The following is a 20,734-nucleotide window of genomic DNA, read 5'->3' on the forward strand; positions in this document are numbered from 1 at the left end:
CCTGCAGGGTTTAACATGACAATCTTTATGAGCTCCTCTTGGGGACATTATCAACCTAGTATCTCTAGGACACAGTTTCCTTCTATAATCAACAACACACTATAAGTGATACCATTTCCCAACTTATCGGGCTTATTGATTCATCGAACTAAATCTCACCCATTGATAAATTAAAGAAATAAATATCAAATATATGTGCTTGTTATTATATTAGGATTAAGAGCACACACTTCCATAATAACCGAGGTCTTTGTTTCTTTATAAAATCAGTATAAAAGAAACGACCTCAAATGGTCCTACTCAATACACTCTAAGTGTACTAGTGTAATTATACAGTCAAGATAAACTGATACCTAATTACACTACGACCTTCTAATGATTTGTTCCTTTCCATTTTGGTCGTGAGCTACTGTTTATAATTTATAAGGTACTGATAACATTATCTTCTGCATATGACACAACATGCTATGTTATCTACAATATAAATTAATTGAACAACTACAAACAAATGTAGATGATTTGACCAAATGTGATTCTTTATTCAAGACAAATGTTTACAAAAGCTTAGGCTTTCAGTATACACTCCAACAGTATGTAGTTGTTGTTCTTATGCCTCCTCGAAACTGCCTTATATAAGGCTTGGAAGGCGCCTCCAATGAGGGTAAAATCAATCTTGACATCGCTGTGCCTTATCTTCGAACCGGTCAAATGCTATCCGTGAAAGGCGTCTTCCATAGCCATGGAAGGCATCTTCAAGTACTGTTCACCTGAAGACAACTTTACTTCTTTACTTGCTTTCTTGCTCTACAACAAATGTGTTAGTCCAAAATACCCTGCAAGACAAGTGTTAGCACAATATATAAAAATAGAACAATTAGTCTCTGTCCTCTCAGGACCAAGAACTAGTCAAGGTCTCAGTCTAGGGATCCCAAATGGTCTTAGACTGGACTGACGCCTACTATCCCTCAACTGGGACGCGTCCTCACAGTCACTCTCCTCTAGTGACTTACTTTTACTTACCTTTTGCCATATATCCGATCAGCCTGTCGACTAGTCTAGACTTCGTGTCAACTATTCAGTCAGCCCGTCGACCTAGCTGGACTTCGTGCTAGATATCCGGTCAGCCCGTCGACCTATCTGGACTTCATGCCAGCTATTTGGTCGCCCCGTTGACCTAGCTGGGCTTCACACCAGCTATCCGATCGGCCCATCGACCTAGCTAGATTTCTCCTACACACTCAGTTAAAGTGTTAGATCACAACACAACTAACTTAATCTATTTTATCATTCATCAAAACCTGAGTTAGATCGTTAGTGATAACCGCACCAACAATAAACGGATTGCAAGCTCTTAGCGTCGCCTCCGTCGAACTTGGACTCAATGGAAGTGTATTAGAGCCCAGGGATGGAGGCAAGGGGTTGTGAGGAGTTTGCCATCGAAAACAAGGGGGACGACGAGAAACAACGAAAAGATTCGAATGAAAAAGCGAAGAGGCTTACAGAAAGGATCGACGGAGAAGAAGCAGCAACGAAGCATCGTCGAGAAGCTCAAAGACAAAGGCACACAAAGAGAAGAAGACGGCGATGCACGCGAATTTATAAACCTCATGGTCGATCGACCTGAGCTGTCCGATCCACGATTGCGAAAAACTAGCAGGAGACCTGGCCGTTGAATTCAAAAAGGTGTCAATCACATCACCAGCGAATATCCGCCTGCCACGTCAAACGTGCGACGGCAGATAGGGAGACACATGGCGCTAATTCACCGAACGACATTAATGATGTTTAATTAAAAGGCATGGCCGCGTACTCGACCATAATGGCAGAGATTTACACGGTCTTCAAGAAATCTAGAGGATGTCAGGGCGTTTGGCCAAGGAACACGAGGAAAACTTTGGACAAGTATTGTCGCCCATTGTTCGAGTGGCACGGATATGTGGTTGTCACACAGTCGAACGACCGAGGCATAGTTGACTTTGAGAGGCTTGGGCCGAATGGCATCTACATGACCAATCGGTCGATGCAAAGTCGAATGGCGAAAGCGTGTGAGCCATCAAAGACTACTAGTCCAGTCAATCGGACTTGTAGCCTCCTTCAACTATACTTGAGAGAAAAGCTTGTGGTATAGCTATGGAGGGAAGCCTATTTGGCACGGGGTCAACTGCCAGGGTGGAGGTCAAAGTCAAGGTGATCAACATCCGGGTGTCAAAGGGTCGAACGGAGGATCATTGCAATGGTCGGTTAGGTGGTCAGGCCCCAACCGGCAAGAGATGGGTCAAAGCCGACCCCCATTCGGCTCGGGATGATGCGCAAGACAGCCAACGCTCGACACGGAGCAACAGGACATCGAGGGGGGCTGAGTAGCCTGTTCAAACGGGGGAAGCGGGTGCTACAAAACCATCGCATAAGGGAGCCACCAAGATTAACAGAGTGGAGGGGTCTCGGCCGAGCGGCTATCCCGCTCGACCAAGCAGCGGGAACTAGCTGCGGACGGAGTGGAGTCCTGACCAAGTGGCTATCCTGCTCGGCCCAGCAATGGGATCACTGTAGTATCTCTCATGGGACACATAGGAGAGCGTGCCCATGCCTCGAGAAGCACACACGCCACCCACCAGGGCTCTATATAAAAATGGATCTATCACCGACGGAGGTATGCGTTATTCTTGAGTTCTACTATTGCTACTGTTGCTCCGCTTTTCTCCACATTCCGGTAACTGACTTGGGTTTTGAAGGACCAATGTCGGGGACTCCTTCCTTGACCCGACACTGACATCGTTTGTTTTGCAGAGCGAAACTAACATCGTTTGTTTTGCAGAACGGAACGAAGTCCATATCTGGTCAACAAAATCACTATATCCTAGCTTTGCAACTTCACATTTTCGGACAGGCAAGTTAAAATATTAAAATAATAAATAATAACAAACTCTTTAACAACAGTGTGATGAAAATTCTAAAATACAAATTACTTTGAGTTAATGAATCCAATAACCAAAAGTAATGGACAAAATGAATTGTATTTTCGTTTTTGGGGCATCCTCTGGCAAACTTTCTCAGACAGTTCAGTGATAAATGTGCAGACCATATATCATAATTAAGCTTGATATGGATGAAATAGATATTGATTCCTAAGATCCATTATTTTTATTACGGCTTTTTACATTATTATCTGTTTTACATATTCAACTTTTATGGTTTTAAAAACATGTATCACATTCTCATTATACCTTTTTTGATATATATATATATATATATATATATATATATATATATATATATATATATATATATATATATATATATATATATAAATTTTTACTAACTCCTTAAAAAAATTATTATTCTCAATTTATACAGTCAAATTCAGATTTAAAGACATGGACATATTAAAAATCAAATGAAACTAATTATGGATTTAAACTATTTGAAAAATTAAAATTTTGATATTTTTCGAACTTGAAAATTTATAAAAATTTATTAATAGTATTGATTAGTGAATATCATTATCTTAAAATTTATAATAAATTTGTGATAAATTTTATCAAATTTTTATAAATTTAAAAAATTGTAGTTCTAAATTTAAGCTATTAAATTTGAATATTAGAGTATAAATATAATTGTAAGAGTATATTAATTTTAATTTCAAATGATTCGGAGTTCTATAAGTTGATCAATCAACCTTGTCTATCCATACTCTCATATCCAAATTTGGCAGCGTAAATTAGAAGACACTAATTTTTAAATGGGTAGAAGAAAATTTTAAAGAGGGATTTAACCCCAATATGGTGCTTTTTGAAATTATGAAAGTAAAATGTCTATTTTTTTATTAAGAATATACTAATTTTTCGTTAAAATGCCGATTTTTATTAAGAATATCTTAATTTTATTAAAAATATATTACTTTTTATTTAATCAGTATAATATTATAAGTTTGTCAGATTTTTTTAAATTTAAAAATAAAAAGAACGCCCTTAATTATCATTTTAATTTTTAAAAAATAAAATAATGCTTCAGTAGTTTTTTAAAAAATATATATTTTTATTTCAATTGCTACAACATGTATCTACGTTGTTTATTAAAATATTTTTTTAATAAATTATTTAAATTTATCAGAATATCTTTAAATGATTTAAACTAAATTAAAATAATTTTAATAAATCTAAGTTGATCCATTGGAGTATTATTATATAAAAATATTTTTTTATCAACTTAATTAAAATTATTCAAATTTAATCAAAATCACTTTAACTTTATTCTAATCATTTTATAATAATTTTAAAGCGATTTAAATTTTTAAAAAAGTGATTGTCATTAAATTTAATAGTTTTGATAAAGTTGACATTTCATTTATTTTTCACTAGTTTGATAGTTGTATACAGTTATAAAGAACAATTTCTGCAATTGTCAACTTGAACAAAAATAATTTAAGAAAATTAAATGAAATGACAACCTAAAAGATAAATATTTAATTTGAGTTTGTTTTGACAACAAAATAATAAAGGGAAACGGACTTTTTACATGATTTCTAACAATTTACAGCTTGAAGAACAAAGCAAGATCTCTTTTTGAACAATTAGATGGACAGAAATTGATTGATCTCTTGTTCAGGGCAATCAAATTTTATGCGTTTGAATGCAGGAACAGAAAAAAGGAGCAATTTTTACTAAAAGAGAGAGAGAAAAAATCATATCTTGGATCGCGATCTCAGAGCGACGCCGACGCCGGATTTTGCCAGGTGGTGTACAATGCAATCGAATCGAGGTTGCTTTTGAAGAATTCGTAGGGAGCAAACAAAAAAGGAACCATTTTTACTGAAAATTTTCTCATCTTGGATGGCGATCTCAGTGCGACACCGCCGCCGGATTCTGGAAGGTGATGCTCCGGTGGCTGGGGAGGGCGAGCATGGCGGTGTGGTCCAGGAAGTTCTTGAGCGCGACGACGGCCTCGAGGATTCTGCGGAGGTCTTCGGCGCAGCCGAACCCGGCGGCGCCGAGGCGGCGCACGGCGTAGACGTAGAAGGTGAGGCAGCCCTTCCGGAACTTGAACCGCGACATCTCGCATCCGGCGAGGCCTCGGATGAGGCGCCGGTTGACGTCGCCGAGCGGCAGGACGCGTGGCCACTGCGGGTCCACCGCCGCCCGCATCGCCTCGCTCTCGAACACGAAGATCACGACCTTGGACTTCCTGGTGCCGAGGCCGAGCGTGAGCGTGCGCCACGCGTGCTGCGCCAGGACGGTGAAGTTGGTCGGCAGGAAGGCGGCGGTCGACGGGAACGGCAGGCCAGGCCACTGCGTCAGGCACGTCGGCGGGATGTCCAGCAGCCGTAGCAGTTCCAGAGGCGCTGCCTGCCGGACCGTGAACGACTTCACCACGAACTGCCCCCCGAAGCGGATGCCCTTCACGTCGCCGCTCGCCTTGAAGTGACCTTCCGCTCCCTTGTGCTTCATCGTCTCCTCGTGCTTCTGCTTCTTCTTCATTTCCTCGCCGGCGGCCATGGTGAGACGGCTGATCCGGTGGTGGAGACGAAAAAAGGTGGGATTTTTATGTGGCAGACGAAGGGAAAAAGGTATTTTTCTTGTCGAGTGTTACCTTTTCAGATCCGAGAAACGAAGCAGAAGTCAGATGGGAAAAAAAAATGTTCTTTTGCAATATTTTTAGCCATTTTTTTTGTGTTTATTTATTTGGACATTATATTTTTTTAATTCAGATTCACCAAGTAAATTCTAACCGATTAATTCTTCTAACGATCTCACCAATTAAATTCTAACCAATTAAGATTAATTCTTCTAAGCAACTAATTCTGAAGATACCGTCAAAATAATTTGAAAAACACAAATGGATCGACTGACAATCTAGAGGGAGATCTCCCATTCTATACCAATTGCCATCATATCATACTCGATCTATGATGTTTGAGTGTGTTAAGAACTAAAGGAGATCGTAGACACTTCAATAGTGAGTTCTAAAACGATCGAGCTACCCCAATGTCCCTTGCTAGTGACCTAACACCTCTCCTCCAACCATGATAGGAACCCTCCACCTTTTCATCTTCCTAAGAAATGATTGAAGTTATTAAAGGTTCCAAAAGAACACACATCCATAGCCATAGCAAGGAATTAACATCCATGATTTGCATAGAAGCTGGAGTATGCTAACAACTAACAAGATCAAACTAAAAGAAGGCCGCAATACAAATATGAAAGCAACAAGTCAAAACATAGATACTCGAACGGGAACAAAAAAACCAAATGATATAACCACACTTGAAAACAAAAACAATTCGGCAAAACAAGTTTGGATTAGAATGCACTTACTCGGCTTCATATTACAACTTGCAGTCATCAGATGATTCACTAGAAGCACAATTCAGTTACCTGCAAAAGCCAACTACCAGATCTCCAGCCAATCTACACAGATTTCTACTGAATCTTTTACTCAGATTCGTATTACAACTTGCAGCCACACCAAAATAGAGTGCACAGATCATGTAGTCATTCTCATTCAGGTGATCTTCTTGACGATATCCTTGATCACTTGGTCCATGTCAAGCTCCTTCATGGGAGTAAAGGGCCGCGGCATGTTCTGCGAAGAAACATAGCAGGATGAAATATATTGCCAGATAAGATGTTGACTTCATTAAAACTGATGAAATATGCTCAAGTTGTGTGCTAGTAGTGACAGATGATTCATAAATTGAATCAATTAAAAATAAACAAAAGTGAACAAGAGATCAGTGTGAGATTGAACTACAAGTTGTTATGGACAACATATATGCAGCAATGTTGTAGAAGAATCACCAGTAAAGACACAAACATTTGACCGCCTTCCTCTCGTATCTCAAAGCATCCTCGTCGTGGCTGCGAATATTGGATCAAGATACCAATTAGATAAAGTAGAATACAGAGCAAATATGGAACATAATTATGAAGGGGGCTGATCAGTTACATGATTTATCATTTGAGCAATGTAGTTGTCAACCATGGAAAGTTACATATCGATATGCAAACACATATTGAAATATGAATCAGGAAGGCTTATGTTTGGCATATTCACTGTGTTTCAAATTAAAGAGAATAAAGGACGACATGTAATCATCATTGTCAAGTCATATTAGTGTCAACTATTTGGGATTGGCTGCAGTTCTTATCCCTCCATTGTACAGTTAGCACACATTACATATGAATGATTTGAACAAATGATTTTGGCTAACATGGAAATTAGCAAGGCTAAACATAAGCAAATACGGAATACACTCCATGATCATTAAAAGGAGTGCATGCGGTCATACTCATCGAGGAACTATCTGAATGTTCAAATGCAAGACTCGAAACAGTTCTGAAGAAATCTATTCAGTTAGACGGTTTCAAACTAAAAATGATGTGCTACTCTGCTAAAGAAACAGGAGAAAGAATATTTAACAAATGAAACTTTGAAAATATTGGCACATAGGAGATGTAAACATCTAACAACATTTTCTAAACAGTGAAATAATGTAATAAGTTCCACACCCAAGTGATAGAACAAGCAGATCCTCCAGATGCAATACAATCAAATGCATACCAATTGAACAGCAATCAACATGGCAGGGGGGATAACAGTGACTATTAGGAACTAAGAGTGCATTTTATGAGTATTGTCACTCAAATTGGCCAATGCAGAGAGATGCTTCAGTTCAAGTGAGATTCTGACTCTAGCAATATAACATTGACAGGTCTTAGCCCATTTTCCTTGTATCACAAATATATATAGTGATGGAAACTCAAACATAAAGAATTAAAAATAAATGATAGTATTGTGGGGGCATAAACCATTTTAAATATCATAGGACTATAACTTTAAGCATTATTTAATTAATTCACATTAGAAAGCATGTAGACAATAAAAACTGATGATTGAATAACAAATGATTTGAATGTCCTGGTCTTTTAAGGTTGCACTCAGTCATCTCCCAAATGAGCACTATTTTTGATTGAATAGATTTCATGTGGATTAACATCTACAGGCACGTGGGAAAGAGTGTTGAGTAGCACATCTGCTACCTTGAGGGAGAAGCATGGTAGTATTCATACTCTCATAATTCCAGATAGTTCAGAAAGCACATAGGCCTTTAAACTTTAAAGGGATTTACGGCAGGTGGACACAATGACATTGCTTTCAACACCAACCATTAGATGTGCAATGCTCAGAAGCAGAGTAACATACTTTGTCGGGGTTGATTGAAACATTGATTCCATGCACAGCATTTTCCAGTCCTTCCTTCACTTGTATGGCCCTTCTCTTGAAAGAAGTGCATTGCTTGCTGGAAAAATTAGTTATCAGAGAAATCTATAATGTAGTTGAAATCATCCCATTAATGTAAGAAGTGTCTCTTGAATGGATCTTATCATAGCCAAGTTCTATTCATATGCAATGCCTAACCAAGAAAATAAGCCAATATGAATAAGACAACTATCTCAATTCCTTGCAACTTTAGCCTATAAAATTTCTTATGAATACATGCATATTTTTTGTGCATCAGCTTACATCTTTGGAGGGAACAATTACAATATTAAAAGAAAGCATAAACATAAAAGGTTGTTTTGTATACTATAACAAATTGCTTATAAAGATGCACGTTGCTAGGTGGTCAATCAGTGTGATACATCTTAGCATATTTTTAACAAACCCCGCATAAACTGAAAATGCCATAGGCTAAGCGAATTTTAAAAGGGACTGCATAGTAGTCAACATACACATGCACTTTTGTATGCAGTGTAAAAAAGAAAAAGAACCATGTTAACTTCATTAAACCGATTTAGACTAAAAATCATGTCACTGCATTTGGCAACTTGTAAAACGTTGATTTTACCTCATATGCAATATGGGGTGAGTTGGTGGTATGCAGTTTTTGAATTGTGTCATAGCACAAATTATCTTCCATGTTAAAAATAAGCCAATAAATGAAAACAAAAGCATACATGAATCAAGTAAAAAACAAAAGACAACACATAAAAAAGGAAAACATACATAAAGAACCTAAAACAAGCTTAGAGCAAAATGAAATCCGAAGAAATGAAGAAATTTAAACTACCTTTGTTGAAGGTTCTAAACTTGAAACTGTTAGATTCCATCATTCAAACAGATCATCTAATATATTGTCTTGTTTTATCATCAATTAGGATTACACATATTTCCATATATATCTTACTATTTTTTTTTCCTATTTTATGCCTAATAACTCCAAATATTCATTGCAATGCCCTCAGCTTTTCCTACTGTCTATGCATACTTGTTCCAACTATTGGGAAGTCAATGGGTTGTGTGGGACCCCACCCCCAGATTTATACATGCCTGGTGATAGTCAGAGCTGACATGACCAGATTTAACTAGATCATGCCCAAGCTAGCACAACTGAGTACAATGATGTCATGCCAGAGTCAATACAAGAAAACTAATCTCGATCCAAATCATGTTAGGGCCAACATAGGACAGCTGGTGTCCCAACCTAAATCATAACAAGAGGCAAAAGAGTGGACCAGCCCATTTGACACCTCTACTATCCAACACCTAGAATCATAAAATGTGATAATTCATATCACAATCATATATTTTTTTGCATTTTAACCTAATGGCTTGCATAGATAACTAGGGGCAACAATTTAAGTGAACTAATCATGACTGATCTGGTCATATTTTGAACTAAAAAAAGATCAATATAATAAACAACTTAATTTAACATTGTTTAAATAAAATTATATTCATTTTAATATAAGTTAAAATAAATTTATTAGAAGGTTATATTAATTTAAAAGGATAAATAAAATTATTTATTTTAGGCTTGTGTCATATGTTTTATATTTTTAACAAATAAACTTTTAATATTTAATGTTTTCCTCCCTCTTTCTATCTATACAAGGAAATGAGCAGAAGGAAACCTCTACTTCTTTCGAGCCTTACAAGGAAACCAACACAAGAACGTCTGATCATATCCGAAAGCTGAGAAGACGGTTAGTTGGGGAGGTGACTATGGGATTGACTAGGAAAAGACTCCACGCTATTCTGCAAAACCGAGAGTATTAGTGCAAAGCCAAGGCGGGGTCCCCAACGTTGGTCCTCCGATGCTCAAATCAGTAATCCACACAAATGAAGAACAAAAAATATATTGTAGCAAAAGTGTGTTCAACAGTGAAGCATCACATACCTTCGCTTACAAATGGAGTAGAGTGTCATTGTATCGCTTGTGCACGCATCTCAAAGTGAATGCGCATTTTCCAAAATATCTTAAGAAAAGGCAATTCAAAAAGTGTCCCTAACACACTTCCTTGGGCATACAAATCCTTGATGTGATGGGCTAGAAACTTCTAAAGTACGATTTACATGTTGGACATGCTCTGTTGTCTGCAGCACAAATTTCCAAAAGAATACGAAGAGATATGTAAATGGGCTCCACTATTGGCCGACCCCCGCTCGGACGGTCGATCCCGTTCAGTCGTGCCATTCGGAGCTAACTCCAGTTGCCCGCTACCGGAGGCTGGCTGTTCGGCATCCTCACGGGGCCGACCAGGGGCTCTCAATCATCATGCCCAATCGGCCGACCAGGGCCTTTGACCATTTTTGACTTTGACCTTCATGTTAGCAGGTCTTTCCCCCTTTGACCCTTCTTTGGTGACGCCCTTCTTCATCACCGTATCGCAAGCCTTCCTTTCAAGTCTAATCGAAGAAGACTGTAAGTCCAACTAACTGGACACTTGATGTTCTTCGTAAACAAACTTGTTTACTCGTTGTCCGAACGCACTAGGGTTTAGAGTCACCGCTCGGCTATCACAATCAATATTTATACTGTTCTTCAAGATGCTACTCTCTTCCCAGTCTAGCGCTATTGGGTTTAAAGTCGTCGCACAGCTATAACACTGTGCCACCTTCGTCTTCTCGCTTTCTACTTTTGCTCGTCGTCGACGATCCTTTCCCAATAAGCTCCTCCTTTCCCCCTTGTGATATTCGATTTCCGACCTTTGTTCCATGGCACGCTGTCCTTCCCCACTCCCGGCTGTCCCTAGACTGTGGTATATCTCCACCGAATCCGATTTTAACGTGATGAGGTCAACCAAATGAAATTAACCTATCATTTTCCCGACAATTATCAAATCGCTATTCCTTCTGCTTATACTCGCACTTATACACCTCCAGACGACTTTCTCCCTTTCTCCAAAGATGAATTTTGCACTGATCTGCGCTTCCCCATACATCCCTTCTTCTCTGAAGTTTGTCGGTACTTCCACATTCCTTGCACCAGTTAGTCCCTAATTCGTTTAGGATGCGTTTAGTTCAAGGTTATCATGCATAACCCACATAACTAGGTTATGGGGAATAAATCATAGCCTAATGTTGTTTGGTTCAAACTTCGATAATGCAATGCAATAAAAACTTGTTTATTTAGAGGTTTTAGTGTATAACCTAATTGAATATTTTATTTAAATAATAATAATATAATTCATAATTACTAAAGAAATAAATTTATATGAATATATAAAATTTATTTGATTTTTTCTAAATTTTTAAAAAAAAATTTATATTTTAATGGGATAAATACGTAACACTCGAAAAATTTATTTAACTATCTTATTTAAACGGGGAGTTGATTGAAAATTTAATCTAAATTTACAAAATTAAAACCTAACGTTTAATTAAAAGCTTATGTGCCTCTCTCTTCCTTCTCCGAGCGAGCAAGTGCTACCATCGGAGCTTTGGCGACCCAATGCAAGCAATACGTCGACGTCGCCTCCATCCACGCGAGATGCCTGCGTCACCTCCATCCACACAAGACGTTGGCTCCCCATCCTTCTCCTTCCCAAGCCACATGATACGCCGATGCAAGTTCTTCGTGAGCACCTGCTGTCGCAGGAGCAGACGACGACCGAGTGTTGCCAACCGAAGGCATCGCGTCCGTCCATGCGAGACGTTGGCACCCCATCTCTCTTCTTCCCTAGCCACGCGACATCAGCACTGGAGTTCCTCGCAAGCGCCTACAACGTTGTCGCCGACGTCTCACGAGCAGCAGTCGCCTCCATCCACGCGAGACACCGGCGTCGCCTTTGCCCGTGCTCGTTCCTCGCGAGTGCTTGCAACGCTATCATCGACGTCTTGCAAGCAGTCGCCGCCTGCCAGTCGCTTCCATTCACGAGAGATGTCGATGTCACCTCTGCCCCTACTCTCTGATCGTGTTCCATGATCGACAGTTGCTTGCCCTCCTCCCTAATCGCGTTCAGCGACCTTTTTGTTGGGACCTTGACGTTCGCTAGAGGTGGGGTGAATAGCGTCTCACCCAAATCGTCGTTTCCTACGCTTGTTAATGCACAGTGGAAACAAAAATACTAACAAACAAAAGCAAAACTGCCCCTAGAAAATAATAAACAAGAAGAAAACCCAATGACAGGTTTTTTAACGTGGTTCGGAGATGCTCCTACTCCACGGCTGTCCGTAAGGTGGACGATCCTGATCCGTCGGTGGATGACTCCCCGAAAAACCTCCGGCTAACTCGTGTAGCTCCTTGTGGGTGGAGAAACCTCACCAACAACTCTCACTAAGGACTCTTGAGAAGCTAGGGCACTAGTAGACTACTAATAGGGGTTAACCACCTCTATTTCGTAAACCTTAACCAAGCTTCCAATGCTTGGTTATATAGGCCACAAGTTAGAAAACCCCGTCTATCAGTCGACTGCAAAAACATACAGTCGACTACCCTTCGTGGAAATTCGACCGTTGCAGCCCAACAGCTCGATACCAACTCTCTGTTCGCTCCCAGTCGACTGCTATAATACTGCTACAGTGACGCTACAGTACTGTTACAGTAAACCCTAATTCTAGAATTTTACCCCGAGTACATTCACTCAACACTCGTTCTCGCCCGACCAACCTAGACCTAGCCTTCTAGCCTCCATCAGCCTTGCGTCCCTCGGATGATTCCCCATCCTTCACGTTTTGCCTTCTGGAGCTTCCATCGGCCTTGTCATTGTTGTCGGGTCTTCCTTTGCCAAGAGGTCGCGCCTCCGGGACTTCATCCATTGCCAAGTCACACTTGGACTTACGTTGCCAAGACTATATGCTTGGACTTACACTGTCAAAACTCATCCTTGGACTTTCCTCCTTTGCCAAGATCACACTTGGACTTTCCTTATTGTACATGTATCCTGCACACTCACAATGCATATCAAATACAACAATAAACCTAACTTAAACCTTTGCCCAAATATCAAAACTTAGGGTACCCAGATTGCTCCAACACTTTTGGCCACTTATTCTGGGAATCAACAAAAACCTTAGAATTTGGGGTAATCTGATTCCGGGATACATTACCTATTTGCTAACGTTTCGTGACATGGCGGTCATGTAGGGTAACTTGGGAATTAATCATTACCTAAACCAAACAAGGTTACATAATATAATCTGAAATGGATAACCAAGGTTATCATCAATTACCCCGAGTCAAACGCACCCTTAGGTTATTATGCAAGGTGGTGATACTGTTCCGTGTGTACGGCATTCTCCTTTTGCCCCGCCTTTTCCACTACTTCTACTACCCCAAGCTTTATGAGTCGGACACCTTCCTTTTTCAAGACCGAGTAGGCGTTGTTTATTTTGATAAAATGTCCACCTCAAATAAGCATTGGAAAAAGCACTACTTCGTTCGTCTCCCCGACTGGCCCGTCTTTTCGACCAACTGGCAGATATAAATGTCAAAACCTCCTCCGCTCGGGCGATACCAAGGCGAGTCGACTTACCTCCAAGGAGTTGCGAGTCTGACCGATCAAAAGAATCACATACACAAACTGCTATTGGAGGAAATCTTGTATGTGTTCGGGTCAAGCCCTATCCGAGCACGGCTGCCTACCGCTCTAGGCACGTTATTTTTCTTCTTGTCATCTTTGAATCTAACTTATTTATCTTTCTTTTTTGCAGCTCAAATCATGAAGAGAGCGTTGTTGAGCGGGAAGAATAAGCTTTCCGATGCAGAGATCAACGCCTAAGGAGTGGTTGAACTGGAGAGTCGCAGTGACGCAGTCTGTTGTCGGTCGAGCATTCTGAAGAGTCGACCAGCGAAGAAGAGGAAGCCGGGTGGAGGCCAGCGATGCAGCGACCAACACTGACAGGCAGCTCGAGTGCCCCTCTATGGTGCAGCTCGTGGTTCCGTCAGAGTTGGCCACCTCTGGCGAGCCAGGCGAGACTTCTTCCTCTGCAATTCCTAAGAGGGAGGTTGTCCTACCGACTCCTTTAGATCGGACTCCCTCTTTGTCCGGGCCGCTGATCGAGACGATATTCGCGTCGTCGATCTCCTATTTGTCGCCCCCGCCGATCAGCACAAAAGCCCCCACTTCCATTATTGTTCCTCCCCCATGTCCAAGTCATAGGGCAAGGTCACATCAGAGGCTTCAGATCTGAGCAGCCGTAGACATATCAGGGCCATCATCCACTTGCCAACCAACGAGTGGCGCCATCCAGACGACGCCGAGTCGCACTCCCCAGAGCACCAATTAAAATTCAAGGTCCCCTAGCGCAGACTAGGCAAACGTTAGGGCTAAAGTGGCGACCATTCCCCCCAAGGAGCTCGCTGACAATTTTAGTCAGAAATCAACTGGTTAAGTTTAGCTGGAATCTCTTATTAACTTTTCTCAGTTGCCTTCTTTCGATTGCAGTTCTGGGTGGAAAGTTTGGCTATGTGTCAGAGGCTGGCCTTCTTGAAGCACGAGAACCAGCAGTTACAAACCCCGATCGAGTAAACGGACACCTCACGGACTCGGGTTGAGCAGTTAACTGCAGAGGTGATCCAACTGAAGACACTATCTCTAAGCAGTTGTTGGGTCCGAGTGGGCCTTCATGGTGGAAAAAAAATAAGAACCACAATCAGGCTCCCTAACTTGACTGGCTAACCAAGCAGGCACATTACTTTCAGTTAAAGATTAATTTTGCCAACGCTGGAAAGATCCGAGCCATTGAAGCCCTGGATATCAAAAATAAGGAGACTTGGCTCTTAGCAAAGAAGCTTGAAGCGGCAAAATCAGCTTTAGCGGCCAAGTAGGGCAGCCGAACCGAGCAGATGGCGAGCGAGCTCCATCTTGAGGAGAACAAATAAATAATTTGTGAGAAAAACGCTGAGTTGGTCACACTGAAAGCCGAGCTGGAGGTGTCTAAAGATGAATTCAACAAGTTCAAGGAGGAGCCCGATCGACTGAAATCTTTCAGAGTGAAATACCTTCGCTCCCTAGATTTCAACCAAATGTTCACTGATTGGACTCTTCGACTATTTGACTACAGCATTGATGGAACCCTCCAATAGCTGAATGACAACAGCTACCTCTCCCCTGAAATTTTGAACAAAATTATAAAAGGGAAGAAGATCATAGATTCACTCCAGACAACGCGATTGACTAACTTGCATAGTTCTTTCTATAAATTTGGTAGCAGCTTTTTGTACCCGCTAAAGGCAACCTGTAAAAAATCTTCTAAATATGAATCCATGCACGCCCGTTCGGTGCTTATAAGTTCTTTGTTCTAGAGTTTTGCGATCTTTTAGCTTAGTCTTAGCGTAGGAGACTTAGCTTTTTCGATTTGTTCATGTAATATGTAGGACGAAAGTTAAGCGCGCTTATAACACGACCAACTCTTAGGCACTTAGCACGAGGTCTCCGCTCGCTTATAACACGACCGAGCGGCACATAAGTCTTTGACACTTAAAGCGAGGGTTTCGCTCGCTTATAACACGACTGAGCAGCACATGAATCATTGACGCTTAGCGTAAGGACTTCGCTCGCTTATAACACGGTCGAACGACACATGAGTCTTTAACACTTAGCACGAGGGTTTCGCTCGCTTATAACACGACCGAGCGGCACGTGAGTCTTTAACATTTAACGTGAGAACTTCGCTCGCTTATAACATGGCAGAACGACACGTGAGTCTTTGACACTTAGCGTTAGGAGCTCACTCGCTTATAACACAACCGAACGGCACGTGAGTCATTGACACTTAACGAATTTTCGTTTAAACTTCCCTACATTCATAGAACAAATAGTCTTACAATTTACATGAATTCTAATGCACGCTTACTATCCGGCCCGATAGGGCTGTAAATGGTTCACGTTCTACTGTCGATCTAGATTCCTTCCATTCTCATCCGACAAATAATATGACCCCGAGCCGAGCTTCTGTATCACTCTATATGGCCCTCCCATGGGGCTTCCAGTTTGCTGACATCACCGACCGACTTAACTCTTTTCAAGACTAAATCACCGACCTGAAATGATCTGGGAATCACCTTTCTATTTTAATTTTGTTTCATCCTCTACCGGTACGCCATCAGCCGAACGACTGCTTTATCTCTAATTTCGTCTATCAAATCTAACTCCATTAGACGTCGCTCGACATTTCATCGAAAAGCTGAATCTGATCGAATTCCACACCTATCTCGACTGGCACCACTGCTTCCCCCGTATGCCACGTGGAACGAGGTTATGTCGGTGGCTTCGCGAAGCGTGGAGCGATAGGACCACAACACGCTCAGTGGTTCATCCACCCAGCTTCCTTCCACGTGGTCAAGCCGAGCTTTGAGCTTTCAGAGAACTTCTTTGTTAGTGACCTCCGCCTGACCGTTGCTCTAGGGGCACGCTACCGAAGTGAAGTCCTGTATAACACTATAGTCGGCACACCATTCTCTCAACCTTCATCCATAAAATTTTCTCCCATTGTCAAAGACGAGCTTATGAGGGATGCCAATCCGGTACACAATATTTTGCCATAAAAATTTAATAAACATCCGCTAAGGAATCTGAGCGAACGGTTTGATTTCCACCCATTTAGAGAAGTAGTCCACCGCTACGAAAAGGAACCTCCTTTAACCGATCACCATAGGAAAAAATTCGACGATGTCCAAGCTTCACTGGTCGAACGGACAAGAACGATGGATGCCTTTAGTTTCTCGATAGGCCGATGATAAGCCAGTTGCTACCCTTTGAACGGTGTTTGCTTATAAGATAGGCCAAAAATAGTCAACTAATAAAATTTTCCAAGCTATACAGTGGTCGCCTAGATGGCTACCACAAGAGTCTCTATGTACTTCTTGCAGAATGTATTGAATGTCTTCCGATCCAATGCACTTTTGTATAGGTGGTCTCCAATTAAGGTGAACCACCCGGCTCTCTTTTTAATCACTCAAGCCTGCTCCCGATCGACAGGAACGCTGCCTGATTAGAGGAAATTCATCGACGATGTCCTCCAATCGCTTGAGACTCCTTTTCCACCGATGTGAGCTACGAATAGCACCTCCTCGATCGCTTGAGACTGTCGGGCTCAATGAACTAGCTAACTTGGTCAACTTGTCCGCATATTGATTATCTGCCTGGGGGATTTTTTACACGGTCACCTCTTGGAATCCCGTCTTTAACTTCTCGCCTCAGCGTATAATTTTAGCCTGGCATTATTTATTTCCTAAGTACCTAAGAGTTGCTGGGTTGCCAATTGGGAATCGGAGTGTATAATGACCCGTGTGGCTCTAACATACCTAGTTGCTTGCAAGCCGACGATCAACGCTTCGTATTCTGCCTCATTGTTTATAGTTCGATAGTCCAACCGAACGGACAGCTACACTCGGTCTTCACGCAATGATATCAAGAGTATACCCACCCCACCGCCCTGCGGGGTGGATGACCCATCTGCAACATAGAGATTAAAGTCAAAAATAATCAAAGACCCTGATCAATCGATCGGGTGTGATGATCGGGAGCCCCCGGTCAGCCGGGCGAGGATGCCGAACGCAACTGAAGTTAAGAGATAAGCGAAAAGCAATGAGGTTCCATTCCTCGCTGATCGAGCGATACGATCGATCAGATAAGGGTAACTATTGACAATCGGGAAGTAGAGAAGGGGGCAAGCCAATAGCTCCAAACGATACGACCAAACGGGGACAGCTTGTCCGAACGGGATCCAGTCGACCAATAATGGAGTCCACCTACATATCTCCTCGTACTCTTTTGGAAGTTTATGTTACCGGCAACAAACCATGTTCAACATACAAATCGTATTTTAGAAACTTTTAACTCGTCACATTAGAGATTTGCATGTCCATTTAAGAAAGTGTGTTGGGGACACTTTTTAACTTGTATTTTTTTAAGACACTTTGAAAAACGTACATCCACTTTGAGATGCGTGCGCAAGCGATACAGTGACACTATAAAAGGGTGTCTCCATTTGCAAGTGAAGGTATGCAATGCTTCACTGCTGAACACGCTTTTGCTACAACATATTTACTGTTCTTCTTCTTTTGCGTGGACTGACTTGAACATCGGATAACCAACGTCATAACCCCTCCCCGACCCGGCACTAACGCTCTTGGTTTTGCAGGATAGCATGGAGTCTTCTCCAGTCAACCGAGAGTCACCTCCCCAGCTAACCGTTTTCTCAATTTTCGGATAGGATCAACCTCTATGGGGCATTTGCCCCTGAAAAATGATTGGAACTAACATTATTTCAAACATGAATTTTGAGATATTATCCTAAGTTCATAAGTTTACAAAAACAAAGGTCTTGTTTGAGGATTCCAATAACAAGAACCTCTGAGGGCCTTTTGCCTCAAACAAAATCCTGATAAAAGGCCCTACTATCTAAAAAGGTTCTAACAAGGCACCTTGCCAACCATGGCTCTAACTCAGCCGTTCTACATCATAGAGGGTACAAGACTTTCCCTCAAATTTTTTAGGTTTGACATCATTCAAAGTAAAAAAAACACACAAATACAAACCTTTTATTCGTTTTTCCTAAGCCCGTACAAATCTCCGTAACTGGATTTCGTATACGCAAGCAAAAAAAAATCGAATGCTCGATTTTCCTTACCAGAAATCATCTTTTTTGCAATAGTAAGTAGGATCACTCACCACGCCTCGATGATTACAGTCTTGGACGGCACACCGGCGCCAGAATCATCCTTTTCCGCCGGAGAAACGGGCGCCTCTTCAGCATCGGACTTCTTGTCCTTGGCCGTCGCGTCCTCGGCCTTTCTCCTGCCGCCTCTCGCCCTCTTCGGCTCACCGTTGGACAAAGGATCCGCCTTCTTGGCCGGCGGAGGATCCGCCCTCTTCCCGGCGGTGACGCTCCTCGTCTTCCGCGGCGATAGAACCGGCGTCGGAGCCGTTGGTCTCGTCTTCCTCTTCGGCGCCATGGTCTCTCTGTCTCTCTCTTCACCTTTATCTTTCGTACAGTTCGCTTCAACTCCCTAGGCACAGGGCGACTAGAAGCGTGTGAAATAAGCCAAGACTCACGATCATTTTCCCGCCATTTTACAATTGGATCCGGAAACACCCGGTTAAAGTAAGTTTTTGTTTACCGGCTATCGTCGGAGACACAATAACTGCGATAGACATTTTTAATTCCATCCAGTAAAACTTAAAAGGATATTTTTATTATAATATTTATTTATTAATAATCCAATGTTCACGTTCTTTAATTCGCGGCTAAATTCATAAATCATAACACAATTTATTATTCTATCTATGTTAAAATTTGAATTAATATTTTATTCTATTTTAATCAAATTAAAATAATTTTAAATTATACAACAAATATTTTATTGAAATTATTCTGCTTTTCATATTCATAACAATATAAAATAAGTATTTTTAAAAATAAAAAATATATTATTTTAAGAATTTTAATATTTAAAAGGTTCTTTTGACAATAATAATACATATAAGAGGTGTTTTAAAAAAAATCATTTTATTGATGATTCTGTCTAAAAGTCGATGAAATAGAATGATAGAGATGTGACGTTTCTACTGACCATCTATAAATGCCGTCAGACTTGTAACACAAATTACGTTAGTGCTGAGCTAAGAAAGAGGTACCCGGTGTTGACCCTCCGACGCTCAAGTCAGTCACCGACAATGAAGAATAAGACGGAGGAACAAGAAGATTGTAGCACAAATAGTGCATATTGCATACCTCCGCCGATGCTTAGCCCCCCTATATAAAGTTCCTGTAGCGCGTGTGCACGCTCCCCAAGGCGAGCGCGCTTCCCAAAGTTTCCTTGAAAATATTTATCAGTAAAGTGTCCCTGACACAGTACCTTAACAGACCGAGCATATCTTTGAAGTGACAGTGGAAGCTTCACCGTACGATCTTCTGGCTGTCCATGTCCGGTGTCGACGGCACCAACTCCCAAAATGATGTCGATGGATATCGGAGGAAGTGTACTGCTAGGGCAAGCGGGTGGGCCGTTCGGTCAAAATTTTGCCGCTTTGGGGTCCCATCCGGTCGACCAGAACCTCGCACTCCTGTGCATGTCCACTCGACCGAAGTTTCATTCTGCCATTGCCGAAACCTGTTGTCAAGCCAAGCGGGATAGCCACTCGGTCGAAGTTGAACTCTGTCAATGTCGAGCTCTGTTGTCTGGCCGAGCGGGGTAGCCGCTCGGCCCGACTTCTGCACCTCGTCTCCTCCGTTTGACGTCCAATAATCCATTGGACGTTGGTCGTTTGACTCCTCCCATGTTGAAGGCGGCGGCGGATCGGGGTCTTCTCCCCCAATCGGGGAATGCTTCGCCCGACCAGCCGATGCTATCTACGTGTTAATCGTCTTGACTTTGACCTCCACCGTGGTCGAGGGGTGGGGCCCCTCATCATCACCGTATCACATGCCTCCCCCTCAAGTATAGTCGAAGGAGGCTACAAGTCCGACTGACTGGACAATTGTCTGAGCAGTTCTCCACCCGATCGAC

The 20,734-nt window shown here is 41.6% G+C and overlaps 2 protein-coding genes across 2 annotated transcripts; both read right to left on the minus strand.

Moving 5' to 3' along the window:
- Window positions 1-4,430: 4,430 nt before the first annotated feature.
- On the minus strand, window positions 4,431-6,187 carry LOC122008383. The gene has a single exon (XM_042564098.1). The coding sequence runs from the start codon at window positions 5,490-5,492 to the stop codon at window positions 4,839-4,841; it is 654 nt and encodes a 217-aa protein (XP_042420032.1). The 5' UTR covers window positions 5,493-6,187; the 3' UTR covers window positions 4,431-4,838.
- An 89-nt stretch (window positions 6,188-6,276) lies between these two features.
- LOC122008384 lies at window positions 6,277-19,257 on the minus strand. The gene is made up of 4 exons (XM_042564099.1): window positions 18,897-19,257; window positions 8,200-8,296; window positions 6,795-6,854; window positions 6,277-6,579 (listed from the first exon to the last, which is right to left on the minus strand). The coding sequence occupies exons 1-4, from the start codon at window positions 19,178-19,180 to the stop codon at window positions 6,499-6,501; spliced, it is 522 nt and encodes a 173-aa protein (XP_042420033.1). The 5' UTR covers window positions 19,181-19,257; the 3' UTR covers window positions 6,277-6,498.
- Window positions 19,258-20,734: the final 1,477 nt, after the last annotated feature.

Source organism: Zingiber officinale, chromosome 8A (genome assembly GCF_018446385.1).
Source record: "Zingiber officinale cultivar Zhangliang chromosome 8A, Zo_v1.1, whole genome shotgun sequence".
NCBI lineage: Eukaryota > Viridiplantae > Streptophyta > Magnoliopsida > Zingiberales > Zingiberaceae > Zingiber > Zingiber officinale.

Coding starts and splice junctions, on each gene's coding strand:
- LOC122008384 (XM_042564099.1), bottom strand. CDS start 19,180: ATGGCGCCGAAGAGGAAGACGAGACCAACGGCTCCGACGCCGGTTCTA. Junction 8,297..18,896: donor ACTGTAATCATCGAGGCGTG/GTGAGTGATCCT, acceptor TAATTTTTCCAG/CAAGCAATGCACTTCTTTCA. Junction 6,580..6,794: donor AAATGTTTGTGTCTTTACTG/GTGATTCTTCTA, acceptor GTTTCTTCGCAG/AACATGCCGCGGCCCTTTAC.
- LOC122008383 (XM_042564098.1), bottom strand. CDS start 5,492: ATGGCCGCCGGCGAGGAAATGAAGAAGAAGCAGAAGCACGAGGAGACG.